The 27,233-nt window shown below is 33.4% G+C and overlaps 1 protein-coding gene across 3 annotated transcripts; it reads left to right on the top strand.

Annotated features, from left to right (window-relative positions):
- Positions 1–262: 262 nt before the first annotated feature.
- On the top strand, positions 263–27,233 carry LOC138715179 (NCK-interacting protein with SH3 domain). Of its 3 annotated transcripts, XM_069847757.1 has the most exons (10): positions 265–601; positions 3,819–4,003; positions 7,176–7,484; positions 9,570–9,863; positions 12,781–13,083; positions 13,480–13,682; positions 17,624–17,727; positions 19,915–20,136; positions 23,030–23,202; positions 25,721–27,233. In XM_069847757.1, the coding sequence occupies exons 1-10, from the start codon at positions 565–567 to the stop codon at positions 25,910–25,912; spliced, it is 2,022 nt and encodes a 673-aa protein (XP_069703858.1). In that variant the 5' UTR covers positions 265–564; the 3' UTR covers positions 25,913–27,233. The 3 variants fall into 3 exon arrangements, with proteins under 3 accessions (XP_069703860.1, XP_069703858.1, XP_069703859.1); XM_069847759.1 differs by lacking the exon at positions 25,721–27,233 and having other exon boundaries at positions 263–601; positions 19,915–20,171; positions 23,030–23,166; XM_069847758.1 differs by lacking the exon at positions 3,819–4,003.

Here is a 27,233-nt window from a genome sequence, read left to right as displayed (position 1 = left end):
GACGAAATGCTAGGTTTTTCCACTTCAGTTTAACTGATTTATGCAAACGAAAATATAGAGCTTGACTATTCCAACATTACTTATCGCCACGTCCACTTTGTTTTGGGCGCTTAAGCTAATGGCGGACGATCGTTCAATTTTCTTCAGGCATGGCGTCGCAATGGCCGCTCTATATTCTCTTTCTAACTCGTTGGTATATACAATACAGGCCTATGGTTTTACTTCTCACAGGAGATTTGTTTTTCTATTTTCAGTGCCATTTGTTTGCCATCTGGTTTATGTCGGAGGAAACTTATCTACTGTCGCTCTATTGGTATTCTTGGTATTTAAAATATAGAGCACGAGTAGGCATGAGCAGAATGTAGATGCGAAAAAAATTATAACTTTATAATTTAAATAGGACGAGAACTCATAAATGTACATTTTATTAAGTTACTGGTTATTGACATATGCTACATTACCTATAGTTATTTGCTTGAGTTTTGGGTTGAGTCGATTATTGTGAAAATATGTAATCAGCAATATGTTACGTTCCTGGTGAAAGCAGTCATTATCCCCATTAAAATGAGTGAAAATGTGACAGAGAAGAATGATAGAGGAGGTGAGTATAGCAAACAGTTCCAGTGATACATTGTAGTTGCACTGTCATCTATGACAAGCTGTCGGCCTTGTTTGTCAATGGCCATCATCCTACTTCATATTTTAAATAATTTTGAAACTTGCAAACAAGTACTGCTTTGACAGTGTGCCATTTGTTACTTGTATTATTTATTAAGTCATAATAAAAATGAAAAATGTGAAGTATTTTTTCGTAACTGTAGCATATTGCTTTGAGTACTGTACATTATACTTCAAAAATGAATGATTTGAGTAAGTACTAGTGAAGAACACTGTGTGTGTGATCTGTAGTTCTAAAGCTCAGATTTGACTATGTCTGGCATGGTATGACATCAACCAAGTTACTACATATTTGCGAAAGTTAAATTTACTGGAATGTTGACATGGCTCATTATGACTGAAAATGCAGTACAAATGCAACTTAAGTCTCTTTTTTTCTGCCCAAATAATTGGTTAGGTATGATGCTCATACTGTTTTCATTAAAAATATGTTACCATATCTCATAGATCGGCGGTAGACCTACATACATACATACATAAGTGTTCTGCCCATGGCTGGGTCTTTCACTGTAAACCCAGCATTCTCCAATCTTTCCTATTTTCTGCCTTCCTCTTAGTCTCCGCATAGGATTCACATATCTTAATGTCGACTATCTTCTGATATCTTCTGCTCCGAACCCTTCTCCCGTTCACCATTCCTTTCAATGCATCCTTCAGTAGGCAATTTCTTCTCAGCCAGTGACCCAATCAATTCTTTTTTTTCTTTCTGATAAGTTTCAGCATCATTCTTTCCAACACAACTTCATTTCTTACCATGTTTGCAGTTTTTCTTGGGAAGGAGAAATGCGGTAGCTTTCCATTGCTTTCCGCACACTACTCTCTCTTTCGAATCTTAAAAGATCCCAGGGGACCCCAGCGTGGAGGTGAGGAGAGTGGATTTGACTAATTGGGCCCTCAGGACTTCACCGAAATTCACATCAAGGGTTAAATATCAGTTCTATCAGGGTTTTTGACTCGATCAGAGACAGGGAAATTCCAATTAGCCTTTGCCCCCCTAATATAGGCGTAGGCCCTGATTATTTAAATGGTGGCAAAGGAAGGAGAGTACTCTGATGATGAGTCCTGCCCCAAAACCGCCTTTGTTCATCGAAAATTTTGGCATAGAACCTGAATCCCTGCTCTGCAAAGCAAGTGCACTAAGAAATTCGGCATACTGTGCACCAAGTATCTGTTTTAAAGGTAAAAATTGAAGGCTAGGGCTTATCTACAAGTAAAGCAATCTTTATATTATAAAAACTGGCAAAATTAGGAATAGGAAACCCACACATCAAATTTATCGAAGCACTATTGAAAATTGAAACGAAATCAAATGTTTGTTATAAAAGCAATGACAAAATTTATAGATGCAGTTTTAACTTATACTGTTTCTTATCAGGTGCAACATTAACACACTGGTGACGTGAGTTTAAATCCCGGTTGGTCAAAGTGGAATTTTTGATTAACAAAAAATGGTAGTTTGTGTGAGTTACACCCACTTTCCCTACCCGTATTGCTTCATTAATCAACATCATCATTTGGTATTACGTAGTCCGTTTTTCATGTTGCACTAATGATAATGCTACAACAGCAAAAAAAAAATTACAACTCGGCACATCTCTCCTCGATGGGGATGCTTGGGTGAATGACCCAGAGTCAAGTACCCACCATTGGATGAAGAAGAACTTTTTTTTATGTACAGTATTATATCATTTGTATCACTGTTGCTTGAGTATATTATGAAAGATGTTCTGATATTTTTCATATTAAACTTATACTATCACTGAATAATATTACAGGTATAGGATGCGGTAACAGAATGTGATGGTTTTCATAGCCTTCTTGTAGGGTACTGAGCTGAATTAAAAGAAAGCACTTACTCTGTAAAAAAAATAGCAGTGCAATGCAATTTATCAATCTGTACTTACATTTTTTTAATTGCCTTCTTTAAATAACTTCCATGACAAACAACACTTTCTTGTAATGTAATACTTTGAAAGTTTTGCATAACTCTCTGCAATAAAGCGGAATCAATGGCACTTATTTCATTGGTTATCCCTCTCGTGGGTACTCACCTTATCGTGGTCAGGGGGCTTATGGTTATGCTTTCTTTAATTTCGTGATGGTGTGTGGCCTATTACAATACACTTTACTTTCCAAATATCCCCACAGGAAGTAGTCAGGTGGTGTCAGATCAGGAAATCTTGGTGTCTCCAAATCGTGAAATGTTTTGCCAGGAAACAAAGTTTGCAGACAGTTCCTGCACTGAATAATTAGCTATATTGTCTTCTGGACTTCCACTACAATGTTGGGAGAAATTGCATAGCTTGAAGTTCACATAGACAACAATGCTTCCTTTCCCACAAAAAAATTCTAGAAACAGCTGCATTCTGAAAACTGTCACATTTCATTGCCGCACCCGTTAAAAAAATGTGGGAGATCATAGATTCGATAGAATTTTAATTTTGACAATAAGTTGTTGATATATTATTTTACAAATGATAGTTGTAATTTTACATTAGACTGTATTTTATAACTGCATTATGTGATAATTTACAATATAAAGAAGATACTTTCATTAATTGAAGTTTTAATGTCTGACATATGCGACTAAATAAATGTCCATGTTCACTGCATATGAGCAAGAAGTTGCAGGCTGTATTTTTAATATGCTGGTATTTAATTTTCTACCCAGTCATTTATCATCACCTGCTAACCTAGAAGTTAATTAATATCAAAACTTTCATCTCATTGATAGGCTTCTAAATTGATAAACCATTCATATTACAAATTATTTTAATCCAAACTTCCGATACTTTGTACACATACATACACACGCACGCACGCACTTCTACTAGTTATTATGGTGCAATGAACAGAGGATGGGAGAGTAAGGCAAAATTTGGAAATCTTGATCTTGGGTAATACGGGAAAATTGGCAACTCTATTTTCGTTTGTGTGGTGTGGGAGACTTTCTAGAGTTTATTCTTAGAAGTCGCCAGAGACAATGCATAATTGGGTGACATTTCTGGCATATGTGCTCATATTTGTCTAGCAGCTATGAATTAAAGTACCTATTACAAAGTAGTTGCTCTGCACTATTTGATATGTTTGGGAAAGTTTATAAATATTCTCAACGTAATTCACGCAACATATTGTTACAGAGGAGTTGGAAATGCTGAAAGCTCAGTATGACTTCAAGGCAACATTTGCTAAGACCCTGAGCTTCAAGGAAAATGACATTTTCATCCTTTATCAAGTCAGTACAAAGCAACGGAATTGGTGGCAAGTCGTGAATGCTAAAGCACAAGTTGGCTATGTTCCTTCAAATTATGTAACAACTATACAGGTACAATAGCAGAATGAAGTACAAATAAATTATGTTGTCACTAATTTTATTCATTGGTCTGCATGTATTAGTCATTAGCCCTTTAGCACACACAACAACTGTCCAGTAAAATTAATTGTATTTACATTTTCTGCTGCATTTCCATTGTAGAGTCATGATCATTTGAGTTATAATTTTGAAGCCATTACTGTGCACATGGTACAATAGTATGTGCTGAAGTGGCAGCTGAAAAGAGGGGTAACACCATTACCATCTCTCTTCAGCTAAGAATCAAAAGCTAAGCTACTGCCTTCATCTCTGCATTTCTCCTGCTTTAGTGTCAATGTATTGTGGACTACATTCCAAAAGTAATTTGTTTAGGCATTGTCAAGGTTGCACGAGCTGCAGAATGTTCTCACTTTAGCAAGATTTGTAAATGATACTCCCCCGTGTGGTATGAGGAAAATGTTTTGGTAGCACGTGGAAAATGATTATGAGAGAATATAATTTTTTAATGGTAATTGGTAAAGAGGAGACAGTCTCTTTTGGAACTCACATTAAAGGTATGAGGAATTGTAACCTTAGCTACTCATTGTTCACTGGGTATAACTTAGGCTTCCTGTACGTGGATGTCAGAAGTGCAAAGATCTGACCTTCTAGGTTGGAATTATTTATAAGACCCACAACTCAATTTTATGAAGAATATGTTATTTAGAAAACTATACAGTCTAGAGTGGATTGTCAACGAGGAAAGATTTGAAACAAGGAGCATGGCTTATGAATGACAACGTGGAATTTGAGAAACAGGATCATTCACTGACAGGAAGGGATAATGGAAAATTATAAAGTTTGAATTTGAGCAATAAAGGAAATATGTGGCTAGATATAGGTATTATGAGATCTGATAGCAACAAATATTGCATAAACATGGGCAACTTATGATCTTTGGTACAGGCTTTATAATAGATAATAGGTATAAGAATGTTATATATTTTACTGGCAGATATTGAAAGGGTAACTTACCATAAGGTTCAGAGGAGGTTTACCGATATTGCTGTAAAAATATACATGCACAAATCAATGAGAAGGAAGCAGAGATTCAGAAAATCTAGGGTAGTTTGGATGCTGTCTACAGTGGGATCCAAAACTATGAACTTACGATCATCTTAGCAGATGATAATGCAAAGATGGTCAGAGAATTGACTTATCAGAAAATAATCTGGAAAGATAATTACAGTAATTTAGCAATAATAATGGAATTAGACATACAAATTTTGCAAAATGAGAAAAACTTGGTAATTAGTAATATAGTAGAAACACGCTAGTCTGAACTAATTGGGACCAGGGCTTGTTTGGATTATCGACATTTTGGACTAAGTGGAGGACAGGAACACAAGCAGGAAAATCAACCCTTATTCCCTTTCAACCCTCTACTGTTCACTGCTTTGTTCAGTTTCGAGGTCTAATTTATTCATTAGTGATAAAATAAATTGTACTGTATATTTTACATTTTGAGTTTCTAAATACTATAGCATTAAATGGATTGAGTTTCAGTTCATGTATCCGTATTTTGTACCTACATCTTCTGTCTTTTTTGTTTGGATTAGCAGTGTTCCCATGCAAGAGAATACATAACAAACAAGAAGTTAAACCAGATAATGTTCTCTCTACAGTATGTTTAATATTTTACTGGAGAGAACTGATAACTCCAGTGACACAGTATAATGTAATAGAATAGTCCAATGCTGATGATGTGGTTTTGATTAATTGATATGCACAGGACTAGCAAGCTTTCTTCAGTTATAACAAGAAGATATGAAAGTTTGACTGAGAGTAAAAGAAAAGAAAAATATAATATGACAACATCTACGATTTTAAATAGATGGGCGCACAAGAATAATAAACAAATCGGAACATGTAAATTTGAAACAACAGAGAAAGATTGAAGTCTTTAGATTTAGTCATTACAGAAGACAATGTGACAACAGAAGAAATAAAAGAGAGACAAGGAAGGAAACGGACATTATTGAATGCTGTATCCTCTGTTGAAATCTAAAGATTTACTAAAATGGAGTTGGGGGGGGGGGGTAGAAAATGTACAGAACAATAATCAGACTAGTGGTGATGTACATATCCGAAACATGATTTATGCAAATGAACTGCATGGGAAAAATACTGTTGAGAATATACAGACTAAAAGTTGAAAATGGAAAAAGGACATCAAAGAACTTTGAGCTATATGGTAATCTGCAGATCATTGAAGACATTAACATTCCAGATTTACAAGAATGGTTGGACATGATGAGGAAAGTGAAGAGACATTCTTAATGGATAAGTGTAAAATAAAAAATCAGATGGGAAGATGTGCAGCAGTAAACAAAGAAAGAAAGATAGAAGATACTCAGAGTATGAAATTAAGAAATTGGAAATCAGAAGTTTGAAATGAACACAGAACAGAAGAAATGACAGAGTTTCAGTTCGAAGGCAGACTTAGTTTACCAAGGGCTGTAATAACATAGAGGGGAGGAAAGTGCAAAGGCGTAGAAGAATAATTACTATTCCTTCTATCCAGCCACCACTTCTGCTGACCCAGTAGCCCAGTATAGCAACTCGTATTAGCAATTGTAAATCCGTGTTATATTTGTTTAAACTTTATTACATTTGTTAATGGATCAAATACTGAGAGTAAATTTTGTAACATTTTCAATTTACAATTCTCATATACCACTACATTTTTTTCACATAATCTCTTTTGAGTTATCATTAAAAGAGTTTGTGGCTTGGGTATTGGTTGGATTAAGATTTAATGTGCAATGTTATGTCTTTGAAATATCTTAACCAGCAGTTCTAATTTACTACATCATAGAGATAATTTTTGTAATAATTTTTAAAGATAATAAAATAAAATACACTTCCATTATATATACTCTGCATTCAGAAATAAAAGATATTCATCATGTTAAATCACATAAAATGATGAAGAAATATGTTGGAAATGTGATGAAAATTCGTTGTAAAAATGTAACATGGATACATTGCAGATTGGATAAAATAAAAGAGACCGTTAGGGTGGATAATGGAATGCATTGGTAAATTAAAATTATGTTTGTAAATTATAGCAGTAGTAGACTTTGGAAACCACTGCTCTTTACCACTTGTAATGACAACTCACTCTATGGTGATTTGAATACAGGTTAGTCCAGAATATCGGATACAGTTTTTAGATGGATGTATGGAAGTCCTTAGAGCAGAAGGAGCACATGCCAGTGGATGCTTGCCTTCAGATCGACAAGATTTGTTATTACGCTTGGTGGAACAACGAAGGCAAGCCGAATTGCATTCTGGCTCAGGAAAAAGGGTATCTCCACTTCCTCCTGATTTCCATGTGAGCATCTCCTCCAAATCGTCTCCAAAAGTTCATCATGCTACATCAGCAGATAGAGTCACATATTCAACTACTGGTGGTGCCTCCATTCCATCACGGGGTGATGAAGATAATGTGGTAATAAAATATTCAGATCACTATTTGTTGAAAGATAAAATTAGAAATGTTACAGTGTTTTATATGACAGAGAAAAATTTGATTGTCCGTAAATTTTTCTTAAATGATTGAAGAAATTTACGGACAATACAATTTTTCTTTAATCATTCAGAGACTGAGTTCTACAAGGTTTCAAATTCGAGTGCCCTCAACACATGCCAGCTGTTTCTGAGCTAAACTACAGGATTAAGAGTAATTAAGTGCTGTCATAATGTTAACCTTATCTTAAATTACACCAAATGTTTGAAATGATGTTCATCTGCTTGTCAATGAACTTGAGCTTTGCATTGTTGAAATAAATTGTTGAACATGTGTAATGTTACGAAGAATATTACGAATAACATGTAATGGGCGTTCATGTAACTGATGAGGTGCTTTCGAACTCCAGTAACAATTGTTTTGGAATTTACATGTTCACATAAATGATGATGATGATGATGATGATGATGATGATGATGATAACTGTGATGATAATGACGACGACGTTTGATAATGCTCTGGATTTTGGATGTGTTCCATCTAGCATCTCAATAGTACTTCATTAGCTGGATTGATATATCTCCTTGGATTTTGGTTATTGCTTGATACTGTAGTAGATGTTCTCGTTCATTATAATTTCTGGTTGTTTGCATATTGTTCATTGAGGTGAGGTGTATATTTTCAATCTGTGTAGGTGTGCAGCCAAGCAATCCTGTCCAGTAGTTAATCGAAATAATGCTACAGTTTTTTTGATTCGAAATCAGGAATCAAATTTTTAATTTCAAAAATGGTTTTCATTTTTTTTAGCATTTTATGTCTCCACAAGTGTAGCCACGGTCCGTCAGTAAAAAAAAAAAAAAAAAAAAAAAAAATCAGATCTGGATTTACAATTCCATCAGATTGCTGGAACCAATTACAAACTGACTTCTAGTTTTGCTATCAGGATTAATCAGTTTTTGGACTACTGAAATCTTACACAGTCGCAATTGAAGTTTTTTTGTTGTTGTTGTTGTTTTATATGCAAATACACGTGAAATTAACACTGTGATCCTAGAAAATTAAGAGAATTCATTGGACTTCGTTCTAATGATCCAATTTCATTCATTTTCTCTTTTGTTAAAACAGCCTTTCCCTTCTTTGCTTTTTTGTCCAACATCGAACCAGTAGTGCAAGATTTCTTATGTAGTCCTTTTATCATTGATTTGCTTGGGACATTTACATCAGGAAATTCTGTCGCAAATTTAAATTTACACTCACAAGATGATCCGTACTCAGCGAAAGTATTCACTAATAATACGTACTATTGCACTTCATGTTTCAAAGTCTACCTTGACCTCAGATTCATTCAGTCTGATCACCTGAGCACCTGGAATCGTAGATAGACTTCTCCATAGGGAGTTTTCAGGAGAGTGGGGACTCTCAAGATTTGAATCCCTGTATAACGTGCAATAAATCTATGACTTTAAGCACATGAACTTCAGAACCAGTGACGAGCATAACAGCAGCTGAAGCACCAGAAATGATTTCCGTGAAAATCGAAGTATATTTTTTAAGGATAATAAATACGCCCTGTAATTTGCATAAAAAGATAAATTATGAATTAGAAAGGTGCGAAATAAAGACATTTATATTTTTTGGCACTGTGATAATTCCTATGTTATTTTTAGGGTTTAATTTCATTTATTATTAAAATCGTATTTAATAATGGTGTTTCTAAGCTCACCTTTGTCTTCTTACAAAATATAAGTTTTCTGTACGTCAAACTTTTTTTTTTTACAAAATCCACGCTTCTAATAACATATTAACATAATTATTGAATGTATTATTTAATATTTAAAGTAACTACTTAGTATATGAATAGTGTTATGAAACAGAATTAAGATATTTCACTTTATGTTTTGAGATCTGACAGGAAACTTAACTTTATTTCTTGTTGCTGGATGTGAAAGTGTGTGGGAACAGTATAATCTTGATTTTTATTCCTTTTCTCACTGAAGTACTACATTTGTAGATATTGATATGGCTTTAAAGTACCGTACTTATTATATGTTCCAACATTGTTCACAGGTTGTTAGTCAATCCAGTCTCAACAGTTCACCAAAAATACAATCCAGTAAACACAGACATTCCAAACAAGGAAGCAAGTCTACAAAGCAAGTCATTCATGTAACCTCATCAGATATATCTCATTGTAATACTGTCAACTTAACTCAGGACAAGCAGGATGATGTGAAGATAGCGGTTTCCACAACATCTGTAGCATCAAATTCATCTCCAAAGTCCCTGTCCTCTAAAGACTATGTGCCATCACAAGTCAGAAATGACCCTGGATCACCAGTTGCTTACCAGCTAGTCGAGCAGGTATATTACATTATTATAGCTTAAGTGAACTTGAATCTCTGCAGATAATGTGGAATTGTGAAGAGTATGGGAATAACATTCTAATCTACTAATTCTATTGCTTATGTAATATTAATACTAATAAGTGAAATAGAAAGAAATCAAGTGCTCCAGGAATTGCAGCAAGTAGGAAGAACAGAAGGCACAGCCCTGGAGAGGAAGATTGTGGAAACAGTTTGTGGACGAGACCAGAAGCTCCTAGGTTTCCATGGTTGTAATAATAAATTTGTAAGTGAAATACATTGATTAGGGTGCTTTTGTTGAGCATAAAATCATTGTAAACTTTTTCATGATGGTCTAGATCATCACTAACCCAACCCCTGTAAGAGTAATGCACTGAAACTGTTGATATTTGTCTTCTTAGATGTTACCTATTAATTGCACCACGAATAATGATGATTGATTGAGAATTGGTGAATGATGGCAAGAGAAAACGGGGATACATAGTAAAAATCTACCCTAAACTCAATCTTTGTCCATTATACACTGCACTGGACCCATCAGAATTCGGAGTTCAGGTGGCAGCATGAAAAGCCATTTGGCTTATCGTGCATCACTAACTGCATTATAAAACAAAGCTGATACAGGGATATCTTGCTGACATTTTGAAGGTATATTGGACATGTGGACATAGTAGACCAGTTGTAACTTATTTAGCTTATCCTTTTTACCTGACAATAATTAATTTTCAGTTATTAAGAATTATGGTGAATAAAGCAACTGTGGAACAATTTTTCTTTAAATATTTCAGCTCTTTTTGGCATTTCCATTTGTTTATATTTAGGGTATAAATCATGTAAAATTTTGTATTCTGATTGAAGATAATATTTTTTGGCCAGAGTATATTAAGGAAGATTACCGCAAAACCTAATAAATGCTAATATAGCAAAGACTATTCCTAAATTCCCCAATGCTTCTTTCATGGGACAATTTATCTCTGAATACGAGTATTTCGGCTTTCTTTGCCATTTACATTCTGCCATTGCTCCATTCATTGACTCCCGTAATCTTTGTATTTAGCAAGTAAATGTTAAATGGAAAATTAAAATTACAGCGTATTTTGTACTGTACATACTTCATTCCTCTCTTTTTTGGAGTAGATGCAACTTCTTTAAGTCGGGGTGTGAAATTAAAAGTATGTATATCGGTACTAAATAGTCTTTGAATAACCAACACCTGCTGTTAAAGCATAAGGTTAACAATTCTTCTGCTCTTTATACAAGGTGCAGGAGAAGAAACTCATATTTTTCGATCAGCAAAGAGGAGAGGTTGGGGTTTCCGCTGCATAGTAGTAGACAGCTTCGATTATGCAGTTTCAGGAACCATGACACTGTGGACCTTGGAGCATCGAGTGTTTGTCTTTGAACCTTATATTGAAACAAAGTCCCATTTTGGTGATACCAATTGTCCACCTTGTTCACTTGACTTGTCCGTATGAGATTATTTTTTTGTGGGGTTTCCTCAAATCAAAGATCTACAGAAACAAACCCGCAACATCTAGGAACTGAAAGATTCCATTCGCCTGGAAATCCCTAATATGGAGGAAGAAATGTTGGAAAGAGCAGTGCAGAATTTCTAAGTGAGTTTGCGGATGTTATTTTTCGGAGATAATTCAGAATTGTCAACAAAACTGCATTGTACAAGCTTTATTTCCGTGTAATTAAATTTTGTTTAACTTGCAAATCTACTGAGTTATTGTTATTTGAAAAACATGCGATTCCTCTGCTGCACCTTGTATTAGAGTGTTCAGTGTATCATATTTGTATTTTTTTGTGTGTCTTTCCAAATTTATTCCTTTTGCCATAGAGTGTGTAAATAAGATTCGTGTTGAACAGTTTTTGATCCATCTGCTCTTCATATTCTAGCTATTTTTGTGTATATATAGTTCAGTTTTATCATTTATGCTATAGATCTAAAAGGACCATAATTGAGAAGGATGGAACTTCAAATTATTTTAAACACTGTAAATCTGTGGTAGTTGCAACTTTATTTTAATTTGTGAAGATGTGAATGATGATGTTGCAATCTTAAAATTAATTTGTCATGATGAATTCATTGTTTACTATTGATTGGATTATATCTTTGAACGTTGGATTAAAACCATCATGGCATCTATACATGTTGACTTATCAGAACTGCTGAATAATCGTGACACTTCATTTTAAGATATTGTATAATGGGTTTGACGAACATTTTGTATTTGTTTTAAAATACTTCAAATAGATCACCATAAGTGAGTACAAGAACAACTAATACCAATACATTTCTCTAATAAAAAATCGATATCTATTCAAATTTGTGGTGTACCTACTTAAAAGGAAGTTATAATAAAGGCAAGTTTTTGATAAGTTGGAAAGAATTAATAAACCTAGAGACTGAAGAGGCACAGTAACTCAAATTGTGATGGTTGGTGATTGTAGTGGTTGTGATGATGACGGCGACAACATTATAGCTATAAATTTTAAGCTGTTCTAATATGTGTTATGTCATATTTAATTTTTAATTGCGCTTCTGCAGATTGAAATTTTCTTCTTTTTTTTCAGTTATCATTTATTGACCTAAAAGTAGAACAGGCACAAAAACCTGTGGACAATAGCACAACTCACCTTTCTGCCCCTCTTCCTTCAAAAAATGAGAAAGAAAAAATATAGAACAATTTTTATTTGTGAGGATATATACCCTGTCCAGTTACTATGTACATATATGCTTTCAAATACAGCGATTCTACCCTGTAAATAACTCTTCCACTCTATTAAACAAGTCCGATATTCATTAATATTGTAAATATCTTTTAGCGAAAAAAAAATGAGTGACAGTATACATTATTTAACATTGAGATTGTAAAAATAATTCTTTATCTCTTACACGTGCATTTCAGGTAAGAAAACATACACAACTGAGCCATGAAATGTCTCGTATTGCAGTGGCAGTCGTTATAAGTGGCCTGTGTGAACTTCTTCCATCTTCAGTAACTCCTCAATTGAATGCCATGCTTGCACATTTACAAGGACCTCTTGTCGCATCTCAGCCTATCATTGAGGAAACTCATGATGCCAGACGATTGAGAGTGATCTTTACAGAACTAACATCATGCAAGGAAGACTCGCAACAAAGAAGCTGGATGCTTTATGAGGATGAAACAACTATTATTGAATATATTCAGGAACTTATATCTATATTAGTAAGTATTGTGGCAGTGATGAATTGACAGTTATCCAAATGGTGCAGATAATTCCTTTTAAAGTTACTCGTGCATGACTCTTATCTAATAAGAATTTACTTGTTCTACTATACCTTCTCATAACCTCTAACTTAGTTACACTTGAGTGGAACATGCTACTATGAAATAGCAGAATAAGGGAACAATAATACAATTTTGGTTAAATTGGTTAATAATTATATTACACAAATTGAGGCTACATTTTTCTAGGAAAGGAACAAAATTCAAATGTTTGTTTATCTGAATATTTTTCTTATCTGGATTTCAGTATAGTAATTTTTGTGTGACTATCTCTTATTTATTGTTAAAAGAATTAGATGTTGCTTATTCTTGTAACATGTGTTGTTTTGTTATCAGACTAATGCTGATGCTAATATCTCCAGACATGTGATGGCTGGAGATAAGTATAATGGAGTCTGTACCCTAGTGCAGTATTACCAAATGGAGATTCGCTGGTCCATACGACAATTGCTTCTTCAAGCCTTTGGTGTCATGTGTAGTCTTGATGCCTCAGTGGTCACTCTTATGCTCAACTCTATATTGCCAATGGAACTTGCTCGGTAGAGTATAACATTTTCTTCTTGTTTTGGCGCCAGTTGTATTTATAATAACAATAGACTATCAAATTTAAATGAAGTTGAAAAATATCAAGAAAGGAATGTGAACTATGGTGTTTTCTGACATATTTAATAAGTACATGCATATTTAATCAACAGCTATAAGATTGCTATTGTTTTAAGGTGCTTAATATGTAAGGTGTAGGATACTCATATATTTTTTAATTGTTGTGCAGGAAAATATCAATGTTTATTAGTGAGAACTTATTACTAAAATAATCACTTATCACGGAAAAATATATGGTTTTCATATTTTGAGCGTTCTAAGTTCATAATTTTGGACTACTATCCAGTATGAAGTAAAGATCATTAATGTTGTCTGTGTTACCCCACATAACTTTGGTTTATGCACATAGTTTGATTGAAATTAAGGAGGAATGTCATACTCCTGGAGCACAATTTGACGTTGTATTTTGTAATCCTATACTTGATGGTTTATGATAGATTATAGGGACTAATTATTGTTTTGCACTGTAAAAAAATATGCACTAGAGAATGTCTTGACTCCGTATTTTGTAATTCCATACATCTAATCAATTCAGTATGATGACCAAACTTCCGGAGTGAGTAATAACAGTGTATAATATTATGGAATTGTAATTTTATGCTTGGTTGCAGAGGATCTGAAAAAAAAAAAAATCTTTACAGAGATAACTTTAAAAAATAAAACGATCAGACTAAACTTGAGAGATTTGTGTATGGAAAATGGATAGACATGAAAAAATTAATCTTGGTGTATTTCAAAATCAAACTTGCATACATGTACAGCTGGGAAAGTAAGACCTGAGCCAAGCATTGATATGCGTTATTAGACCATGATATCATTTTTTCTGCAGCGACTGATAGAAGGGAGGAAGTGCCTTCCCTCAGCATGTGTTTGACTTAGGTGTGATCTTCCCAGTTGATTATATTTCACAAATCCATATCTGGAAACTATAAGATGTGTAGAACCATAGGTGCCGACTTCGGGGGTGCTTTGCATTTTGAGCACCCCGAAAATAATTAATGGGGATACTGAGCACCCTCAATATTATTTATACAGAGTGTTTCCGAGGTGGTGTTACAAACTTTCAGGGATGATGGCGAAGGGCACATGTATCAATTTGAGATAAGGAACCATGGTCCGGAAATGACTGAGTCAAACGTTATAAGCAAAAGAAATAGTTGTGTGGAAATGGAATTGTAATTTGGCACCACGTGCATACATAGACCATTAAATTGTTATTTTTAAATGCCATAATTTTGTATACTGTTTGTAATCCTCAGTATAGCAATTAAATATTGAAAGAATTTAAAAATGCATGGAATAAGCGTGAAGCATCAAGTTTTATAGCATGAAAAAAATTAAACAACATTGCGACTACATGAATAATACAAGTTTACCGAATATTTCTCAGAAACCATAGGTAGGTGAAATAATATGTAATTATAGATAATGGATTTGTATTTATTTAATGGTTTCATTATGGATTTCACCACGTGAAGTAGTGATCTGCATGTCGGACTGTGAAACTGCAAGCCTGGGTTCGCATTCTTGTTTGGACAAGTTACCTGATTGAGGTTTTTTTTCCGAGGTTTTCCCTCAACCCAATAAGAGCAAATATGCAAGGTAACTTTCAGCATTAGGCCTTGGACTCATTTTGCTGGCATTATCTCCTTCATTTCATTCAGATGCTAGATACATCACAGTTGATAGTGTCGTAAAATAAAGCAATTAAAAAACAGTGGTATTTGACATATCATTTGTCTCTTGTTTGTCCATTTGCGTATATTTATTTTAAGAGGACATTAGCTTTATTTTTAGTTCCTAGAAATCTGTTCATCTGTAAAAAATTCGCACGAAATATTACATATTTTATTTATAAAACATCGAATTTATTTGAAATTCATATGAAAGAATAACAGAAATTGTGGCACTGTCTTGAGTACGAAGTGTAACCGTGACTTAATTACAAACTATAGGAGTAGTGGAGGTGATCAATATGGACAATGTTCACATAGGAAACAGCCTCCTTTCTGTAATATATTGGTAAACTGTAGCTATTTATGTTAAAGTGATTAAGGTGCCATGGTAAATCATTTCGTTTTCTTCAATGTAATCTTTTAAGGTGCTGTAGCAATGTTTGGTGGTTTCTGGAATAAAAGAGCGAAATGGGAGTACCCTAAGAATACTCTCTATAATGTCTGCTTTGTCCACCACAAATTCTGTGATGATTAGACCAGGAATCGAACTCGGGGCAACTGGATGGAAGACCAATAAAATTACCTTACCTTACAATAAAACTTCTAACTAACTTTTTCTTAGATGCATGGTTTGTAAATTTTGAAGTAGTTGCCAGCAGCACAAAGAAGTTTTTGTCTCATAATGTTAGAAATTTCAACACGAATGTTATTTTCTAATTACTCTAGTCTCTAGTGTATAAGCATTTGCTCACATATTCTTTATATTTCTATTTTCTCCATAGATATAAATAGCAAGGATTTAATTCTGCAGCTCAAAACAACCACAGTCCTCGACGATTCACACTAAAACTATATACGGTCACTATGAAATTTTCATTGTGCGCAGTTATGTTGTCTTGCATGAAATAGCCATAAATTTTTCTTTCTGTCATGTCACTGAAGAGCGGAGTTAATATGTCATTGATATATTTTTCAGAATTCATTGTCACCTCGTGAATCACTGACCTGATTATTCTACATTCACTGATTGCACAACAAACTGCAATTTTCTCGTCATGTAAGCAAATCTCTTGCCATTTATTTCTAAGTCATAGATGTACTTGGTATTATGCAATTCCGGTATTTTCTATGAGTTTTTTTACACCTTCATGATGTACACTTTAGGAGTGTTTTTTTTATACATTATTATCTGAAGTATAAATAAGGAAAATAAGGCATTATACATCTTAATTTCACAACTTTTAACACTAAATCATTTCGGAATATGCAGTTTATTGCTTTCGGATATTAAATATTAGGTACAGTAGCTTGTTGACTAGTTTCAGCCTGTTGTGGGCTATCCTCAGAACTGGTCGTTTCTGGTCTTCACACCTTTTGTTTGTGTTTCCTGTGGGGGTGTGTTTGTGTAGCATAATGTGGAGTCAAAAAATGTGTTCTGAAATTGAGTTGTGTGTTGAGAATTTCATGTGGATGTGTTTTTGTGTGCCTGTATATTTCGTATTGTTCTTTTTTCTTTTTTGATTGTTGAGGGAAATGAATTCAAGTCGCTTTTGAAACTATAGGTAGAAGATAAATCTATTAAATCTTAATTTGCGTTATGTCTGAAATGCAGTATACATGGATGAGTGGTACTATAATGTGCAGGGAATTTTTGACTCATGTCGGAACAGTTTTAACATGTAATTTCTCTCTACAGTAAGTAACATTGTAATGACTTTTCAGTAGTTTGTCAGAGTAGTCTAATGTTTGGTGATTTAATCAAAATTTAATTAACTATTTACATTATTTATGTATGTATGTATGTATGTATTTATTTACTTATTTATTTATTTATTTATTCATTCATTCATTTATTCACTTGTTCATTTATTCACGCATTCATTCACTCTTTCATTCACTTGTTGATTCATTCATTTATTTATAGTTAATTTCATCTAGAAATTTAGTAAGAACAAATTTTAAATGGATAAATGGTGATTGAATGTTATAAGAAACAGCGTTTATTTATTTATTTTTTTTTTCGAGAAAAGTTGTTGAAATTTTGAATTAAATCACAAATTTTGTAAATAATTCATATTGGCTCTTATGTGCAAACCTTCTGAAAATGAATTCTGGGTCTTTCCTTAAGCAATAAAACATACACGTTAAAGCATGATATGATGAATTGTCACTATGGAGAATTGTACTTTTTTGTCTTACAGAGACATGCGTACCAATCCTAGGAATATCCCACGGCTCAACTACTCTTCACTTCTTCTTACAATGATCTTTTCAATGGGTGAACCTATGCCAGTTACCCATATGGGTGAGTAGATATTTGTTCTCATTTCTTTTCTTACCCCAGTGTTCCACTATACTTTTGTCACTTTTGATATATTCTGTTTTTAGTGACATAGAGCAGTATTTTATCTCTGAAGAAAAAATGCATGATACAAATAAAGTGAACATCCTTAATCTTTGTTTCATGAAATTGTGACACAAATAAAAAATTAACTAAACTTTTAGGTTTTAATTATGAGACAGGTTACCACACTTATTAATAAGTCATATGTACGAGGGGCGTTCCATATTGAATTACACCTAATTTTTTTACACTCACCGAGAACCTCTATGCCTCGGCAGATACATCCACTTTCTCAATATAGTCTCCATTAAGTTTTATACATTTGCGTCACTGATGTGGCAATTTCTCTAGGCCCTCCTGAAACCATGTTTTCGGACTTGACATCTAGCAGAGAAGTGTGGTATTACGACCACAAATACAAATATTAACATAGTGGAATCGGACTATTGTTTACATCGTGAGGTACTAATGTGAAATAATATATGAGACACGAAATGCTGAATAGTATTTAATGTAACATTATAATTTTATATCAGAGCTGCATATTATGAGAAATATTGCATACTTCGTTTTATTTACCATAATTAATTGTTACCAGTACATATTTTTTCTTTGCTTTAGCGAGACAAAATTAATTCTGACATTAAGAATGAATTTACAATAATGCTTCTTATACCCATTGCTGACAGCTGCAAAGATAAAACTGGTAGTAATCTGATGCTTGTAATAATTAGTAAAGGCATTTGGACAACAGTAAAACTTAATTTGATAGAACTTTAAAATTTCCAATACATTTTAACTTCTATTCATTTATTAGGCCTAAATAAAGAAGCTAATTTTTATTGTTCTATCAACACAGAGATGAAGGCATACTAAAGAATTTTGTTGACTTACGTTTTATGATCCCTCGGAAATCGAAAGTACGATTTGAAGCAGTTTGTAATGCTGTAATTGTAGCAGTTACAAATAGCACGTATACACCCTGACATTTTAACACAGCACTAATTAATAAAACTATTTACAAGCCCAGCAACAATCTACATTATAGTAGATTACAGCTTGCTTTGCGGGTTTCAGCACACCCTGCCACCTAGATAACAGTACCTGTGCCATTCGCATGCAAATCACTAGCTGTCCGGTATTATTATAATAAGGTATTTGGTGTGATTCTAGTATTTTGATTGGCTTATGGACATAGAACTAAAAAGAACTGAATAACACCACACTTATGGAGTTTGAACAAAAAAGAATTACTGTATCTTGATCACACAACTTTTAACACTATATCACTTTGGAAATCGTATTATATGTCTTTCACGTGTTAAATTTTATGAAACTAAACACGCTAGAACAATACGAAATATACAAACACACAAAAACACATCCAAATGAAATTATCGACACATAACTCAATTTCAGTACACACACACACTCTTTGACTCCACATTACACTACACAAACACACCCCTACAGGAAACAAAACAAAAGGCGCTAAGACCAGCAACAACCTGTTCTGATGATGGCCAATAGCAGGCAGAAACATGTTAACAAGGTAACATAAAATTTAACACGTGAAAGACATATAATACGATTTCCAAAAAAGAATTGTTGATTTTTGTCTTACTGTCCACAATTCTTAGCATATTATGATAGATTCAGAAACTTTATAATAGTAAGAATTGCATTTTACAGTTAACTCAATTAAAAAAAGATGGAGATAGAACCATTAAGAACTGAAGCGATGATATGTAAGTTATCTGGGGCATTCAGAGCACAAGGGAATGAAGTCACAAAAAAAAAAAAAACTTTTGAGAAAATTAGACTTAAAATCTTTATGCATAGTTAAATAATCCATTAAAGGTGAGTGTGATTTTAAACATCTGCACCATTGCAAAGATTGTGTGGATATGATTCTTTTATGCTCTGAAAGTAGCCTCATCTAAGGTATGTAGAGACGAAATATCTTCGAATTGACCAAAAATGGACTTGATTACCTTGTGCTCTGAACGCCCCAGTCTGTATTGAGAAGGTTATTATTGTATAACATGTGCATGTTATAAGTTCATGAATATTTTTCCAACATTTGTGCTACAATTATAATTTAATATGGAAATGTTTTAATTTTATTTGCTCTCTTTCATTTTATAGAACATTTGGGCGTGGACTTCATTTCGTTTCTGTTTGATCTGATTGAAACACCACCAGATACAGATGTTGAAGAGCAGATTCCAGACTTGTTTCTCAATTTGGTACTATCATACAATCTCCAATTCACAGAAAATGTTGAGAACATTATGGTGAAAGCGCTGGTAAAAAGGACTGTAGCCAAAACATTCACAGAGAAGATACTGCTGCTTCTCAATAGAGAAGGTGAGGATTATTAATGGCGTACCTAGTATTTACAGGTCAGTGCTGAATGATATTTGGTAGATACATTTACATTATTAATCTATTATGTGTTACATGAATTTCTAAATATTAATTTTTCCGACATAATTAAATAATGGAATTCATTACTTGTATCAGAAAGTAAGAACTAGCTGTTTATAACTTGTGTTAGCTTCGCTGGAGAAGTGTTGAATAATAAAATTTTCATGAGAGAAACAAATATAGAAAATATAAAAACAAAAGACAGTTCTGTTTCCATACTAAATTCCATAATTGAATACTGTGTTCATTATATTTTTTGTGTAAAGAACAATATTTATAAAAAAAAAATGTTGTCTCAAATCAAAAACTTTTTTTAATAAAAAGGATCTTCACTGTATGTTTATAGTTCATCAGGTGTCTCTCCCATCAAAATTACCAATTCTTTGAAAATACTTACTTAGACAATCATGAATAGTAACCAATCTGAACATGGGAGCATCAGCTTTTCGTTCTTCGTTTCCTACATTTAATATTAAAATCATGATCATTCCTACCATAGTATCTTGCTTCTCTAACTGATCTGTTATATCTACCTATGCTTTTTGACCTATATATGCGCTATACAATAATGTTATTGTTGTTTAGTCACCTGTCCGAAGACAGGTCTGAATCTCACAAGTGTTACCAAGAAGACACCATGAGGCAACTAGGCCAGAAGATAATGGGGTAGGATGGCTAGTTCCTTTCCCCCCTCAATTGCATACATCACCAACTAGCTACATATTACACTAATCAGACTTTAGATGCATATAAACAGTATTGTTCTTCCTCTGACACATATCGTCAAGTGAACAATTATGTTATTCTAGTAGTATTCTGTTATTGTACGAGAAGCATGTAATTTCATTATTGAACTTTAAAATAAGACCTGCAATTTTCCCATTAAACTTTATTTTAAAAACATTTTCTTGTTCATTAATGTAGTGTCGTAAAAATGTACATCTGGCATTAATGATATTTTAAGGAACTTTTTCCTTGCCTTCTCAAATATTCCAAAAGCTTATTTTTCGCGTCTTTATTATGTTGCTTTGCTTCTTTTATTTCTCTGTTTTATTCAGAGAAATTTCAGATGTTGCATATAAATAGTTTTTTTAGTAGTTATGTAGAAGAAAAAAAAAGTTTATACAGATTGCTTACATATCAGTTACCTCATTACCATTTACTCTGCAGTGGACTGAGATCCATTGAAAAACTCTGTAGTTATTTAGAGTTTAAATTCGTTTTATCGTGCATTTTTTAGTTTGATTTAATGGCCTGGATTAGAGTTTGATAAGAAAACTGACTGTTTTTGCATTTGTGTAACTAAATAAATTTTGGAGTGATATGTCAATGGCTTCAGCTTTTCTTCGAAATTTGTAACTTTAACTGGAGTCGTAAATACGTTTTCCAGTAAATTCGTTGACAACGGAATTATTATTTAGAGTGTGTAGCCTATATCTACGCAAATACATCAACAGCAAGTCATTTGCTCCCAGTGATATAAGGGATTATCATGTGTGTTAAACTTTTCACTGAATCTGACATTTGTAGGTTCAAACCTGATTGAGAGGTTTTTTTTGGTGGGGGACAGGTACAATAACAAGGTCCCATATTGTAGATTTACATCACCTGAAAGAATCCTGTTCCTGATTGAGTGGCCTCAAGGCAAAATTGCAGGTCTTCTAGTCCTACTGAGATTTTGCTTTGCATGTCTCTATAGGCCTACCTTGTGATTTCAACTACTGTACGTTACTCAGAAGAATAGCTATGACCTGCAGAGCATTGTGAATGAAATATTTATATTATATTCCTCTCTATAGAGGACTCTTGAAGATCACGTAAAAAACATTTGACTGTATTTTATAATAATTTATAGGGGACTAGTCCAACATGTGGACGTGATGATGTTTCTACGCCAATGTTAAGACTATTCCTGGAAATATTTGAATGCATATCGTCGTTGTTCCTGCAATAACTCCCATGTGCGAAATATACAATTTTTCAGTAGGAAGAAAAAATACATTTATTCGTCCTATGGCAGCCGTACATAGGGAATTGTGAATTCTTACATTTTCGAAAGAAAGAAATATAATTACATATAGGAGATTTTATTATTTGCTGTATCACTATTTAAGTTATTTAATAGAGCAAAAATCTGAAAATCGATAAATATGTCACATAGGAGTTATTGCAGGAACAACGACGATATAGAATATGGGAACTGACTTCAGTTGAAATATGAAATTAAAGCATTTCGGGACAATTCTGATGAGTTAGGTCTACGTGTCTCTCTGCTAACAATACGTTTATGTTGTTTACATTGTCAGTATTGAAACATGTAACATTTAAACTAGCACATATTCGAGTCTATTAAATATACAAGACAAAGTGAACAAGGAGAACAATGTTATGTGACTCCACAAAAGCCTCTTATGGACAGAACACAAAATATGGTTAGTGGATGGGTCGTCAATTAAACTAATGAATAGAAGAAATAATTTACTGTAGTGAGTAACATTGATATTCAGTACAGCTTTAGAGCTAATCTTTAAAGATCCAGGATAGTCCTGTAAGTCAGTGAATAAAAGACGAGTGTTTTCGTAAAAGACAAGTATTTTCTCTTCATCAAAAATACAGTATAAATGAAATAAAAATTAGTATTTTACCATGGTCCAAATTTGTGTAAACGGCTTAAATACACATTACCGTAGATCACTGTAGCTGTTTCAACCTTAATTATTTAAAAAGAAAGCTGTCTCAAGTTTCTAACTTGTTTATAATGAAAAACTATTAAAATTTTGAGGCAGAACAATATTGAGGTTTCTATGTTGGTGTCATATTGCTTTTCTTGTAGAGGATCCAGTTCGAATATTTGAGCATCAGCCAGCTCCTCCACATTCAGTTCTGAAACTGTTTGTGGATTTGTTTAAGAGTACGGAGACTGCCACATTGTTCTATACCAATGACACGAAGGTCCTCATAGATATTATTGTCAGACAGTTAGCAGATCTGTCAGCTGGAGATGTGGTAAGTTGTAATAGTTTAACAACATTTCCATTCTTTATTGAGCTCTTTTATATTATGACTGAATTTTTACGTTATTTTATCTCTTGGGCTTTGCATCAGAGGTGATTGTGTTATCATTCTCATTCACTAACTGCAACCTGAACTTCATAATAATTGAAGAGTACAAGGGAAAAACAATCAAAGTCACGATTCTCTTGAGGATGATATCTTCTAATTCAGGATATTACTGGAAAATTTATTGCTGTTCCTACTGAAAAGTAGGAAAGGATGACTGTATCCGTCATGATAATTCTCCTTTACCGTTTTGATAAGAAAAATACTAAAGTTTGCAATAATATACTGAATTAGATGATATCACTCTTATGAGCACATGGCTAACGAGAAAGGCTACGACATGAATCGGAGTCACATGCTTATCTTGGTCTAGTCATGGCCATGTTGACAATCGCCTTTTATAAATACATGTTCAAAGTTCTAAAAACAAAGGAATTGCTATATTAAACTCATGTTAAATTTGTTCAAGGTTGGCCATGTTATGACTAAGAATGAAACGTCGCGTCATAGCCTGTCTTTCTTGTTAGCCACGTATCTGCATTGTGACTTAGATTGTTTTTCCTTTGTACTCTTCAACATTTATTTCAGAAAACAGTACCAAAATATTTGTTGCTTTCACCCATAATGTACCGATATTATGGTGTAACAAAATCTTGGAGAGTTCATTTGTAGTCATTCTTATTATTTGTTCTGAATGGATTTTAATAATATATACAGGATTCAGGCGGAGTTATGGGGGGCATGGTGGGGGCACTGCCCCCCAAACTTGTCTGACCTTTTTTTTTTCTATTAACATTAGAAAATATTGAATTCAAAACATCTTTTATGCTTTTGTTTATGGTTAAGTTTCTGTGCTTAAATTGATGAATTAATGTCTTCAGATTATGTGTCTGGACTATAATATTTATTTTAAATTTCTGAATGTATAATAACGCAGAACTTCACGCATTGTATTCTTCACTTGATATAATTAGGAACATTAAATCCAGATGTTGGAGATGGGCAGGTCATGTAGCACGTATGGTCGAATCCAGAAATGCATATAGAGTGTTAGTTGGGAGGCCGGAGGGAAAAAGACCTTTGGGGAGGCCGAGACATAGATAGGAGGATAATATTAAAATGGATTTGAGGGATATGGAATATGATGATAGAGACTGGATTAATCTTGCACAGAATAGGACCGATGACGGGCTTATGTGAGTGTGGCAATGAACCTTCGGGTTCCTTAAAAGCCATTTGTAAGTAAGTAAGAATAATATTTTTAATCTTTCTGTGTATTTTTAATTGATTCCCTTTAATACTGCTCACAAGTGCTTCTTCTTAGCATTTAAATACCTGTAGTTCCTTAAATTTGATCATCAGACCTATGTTCATAGGTCTTTTTTTTTTTTATTTTTCTTTTATTTATGTATTTATTTATTTTTTTTTTTGCATAAAATGACCTACAGAACTGGTTCCGAAAGTGCAGGACATAGGCTACTTTATGAATTACCCTAATTTAATTTATTGGTCTGACCCAATATTTTGGGTTTGCCCTGCGACACAGAATAGCTCAGAATAAAATTTAAAATGAAAAATTATATAAACAGGTTTCAGACAAAAGTGATTAAGACATAAGAAAAAAAAATAGAACCAAGTATAATTTAAATTGAATGTACGCCATAAAGATGTTGACGAAATATCACTATAGAAAATTTTATAATGGTGGTGACGATGGCATCTTGAAGATCTCTCGTCAGCTTGTATTTTTCCCTCCACTTTACAAAGGCTTTCAGAATGGTGCCTCTCACTCCAAAGAAGAGACTGGTAACTGTGATTTTTTCAATGCTGTATTTCGCTAATAGGTACTGAATCGTGGGCTCGTAGAATAGTACGTCTTGTATGATACTTTTCTGTTTTGCCTGAAGATAACAGAATTTTAACAATTGAATCAGTCGGAGCTAAGAGGAACTAAGTCAAAATATGCAGTTTTGGTTTATGCAACAATTTGAACAACGGATGTCATGTGCATCGAACGGTGGGAGAAGGAACTAAGACTTTTAAATATTCTTTTGTCTTCTATAACATGAAAATATAATTTTTTTTTTTTTAATCCAATGTTGTGTTATTAGTGGAATGTTTTTTGCTTCTCCTGAAAAGTTGTGAAAATTGTCTTAGTTCCTTTTAGCTACGACTGATTCAATTTCAGTCAAGTCATTTAAACATTCGTCTCATTGTATCAATACTGTAAGGCAGAGACGTTTGTTTTATAAATTTACCATTAGAACCTTAGAAGAACTGACAGTCGGCGGGTGATTGATCCATATGTATAATGAAATTAGTTTTTATATAGGGAATTCTTTTTAGTTTGTTGTATACATTGCAATATGCTGTGGTAGTGCTACCATTGCTTCTGGAAAGTGGTGCTGTATTCCATGATGGTATTACCATGGCTGTGCAGAAAATATATTTTCTTTTGTTACAGAGAAGGCATCAGTACTTGGAATTGTGTCGACTTGTAATGCGAAATACTCCATATTCTGATCATCATCACCGAAGAGGTGATATTCTCAAATGTTTCACCAGGATATCTTCTGAGGAAACAGAGCAAAGCAAACATGATCAGCAGTTGGTGAGAGAGATTTCCAATGAATTTCCTCAGCTCTTCAGAGAGTAGCCAATTCCTTCAACAACAATGATGGATAGGAGGATGCACACTTGGCCATGCAGCTCAGTTTTAAACATTCATAAATAGCCTATAAATAAACTTTCCTCAAAAACTTTACAATATTACTTCTGCATGCTTATTACATTGTATAATAGGGGTGTTGAAAGATATGCTGTGTCAATTTCAAATTGTTTGCATTAATTTTTACTTCCATATTTACAATAACTTGGATCATTGTTCCCAAACATTTTAATAAATAATTGAGTTTTTGTTATTTTAAAACTAAATTTTAAAGCACTGAGTGTGACGAAATGCAGATCTAAAATTTTATCTTGTCGCTATGTACTTTCAGCAGATTGATCTTGAAGAAATTATCACAAAATAGTATCATTGTATAATACTTAACAAAATATGTTCAAAATCTTAAAATATTGAATTTATCTTATTTGCAGCATACATTTTTAGAATCTAAAATTTAAACTGCTCTCCTAGGTAGTGTGCTTTCTTCTAAATCTAATGAATTCAAACCTGGTAGAAGATTATGAATTTTACGCAGTGTTCATTGACCATTGACCCCATGCAATAGATTTACTGAATATATAAAAGACCCTTTATCCATAAAGATAAATAAAAACACAATTCTATATTGAGGTCCATCATACTCTGTTATTAACTTTTGTAATAGATGTCACCATCATGACAGTATTATGGATGCTTCTAGTAGAAAACAGTGAGTACGTTTTGACAAAACGTATCTGCAGTGATACTGAACCTGACAGTGAATGAGGTAAGGCTAGTGTTAATAATAACAATAAAGTGTCTTGTCATATTGTCGTTGTATTTATTGTTACAGTTATCATCTGTTTATACAACTACTGCTAACTATCGATAGTCTTAAGTGCAATTCAATCGATATATAAATTAGTAGCAGTTCATATATTGTTACGTATTCTATCGATTATTTCAGCATTCGAGCTGTGTGTTCCCCCCCCCCCACATTAAAATTTTTTTCCTTGCATAAAGGACGCACCTAAGTTTTTTGTTATAAAAATCGAAAAAAAGTGCGTCTATTACGCGGGTAAATGCAATATGTATAAAGATGCATGAATATTAATAAACATCGAATGCTGAGAGTACAAAGTAATTTCTTATATGATTCTCCATAAAGTTTATTATATTTATTTCATTATTAGATGTAACTGAGCACTGTTCTAATGTGTTACAATGAAGTGACTTTTTTTTTGTACAACATAAATTTCTCTTGGGAAAAAGTTTGTTATGTAAATTATTCATTTATTAATTCTCAAAACAAAATTTTACATACATTCAT

Source organism: Periplaneta americana, chromosome 15 (genome assembly GCF_040183065.1).
Source record: "Periplaneta americana isolate PAMFEO1 chromosome 15, P.americana_PAMFEO1_priV1, whole genome shotgun sequence".
Lineage (NCBI taxonomy): Eukaryota > Metazoa > Arthropoda > Insecta > Blattodea > Blattidae > Periplaneta > Periplaneta americana.
Note: the sequence above shows the minus strand (reverse complement) of the source record. Positions and strands in the feature narration are given on the sequence as shown.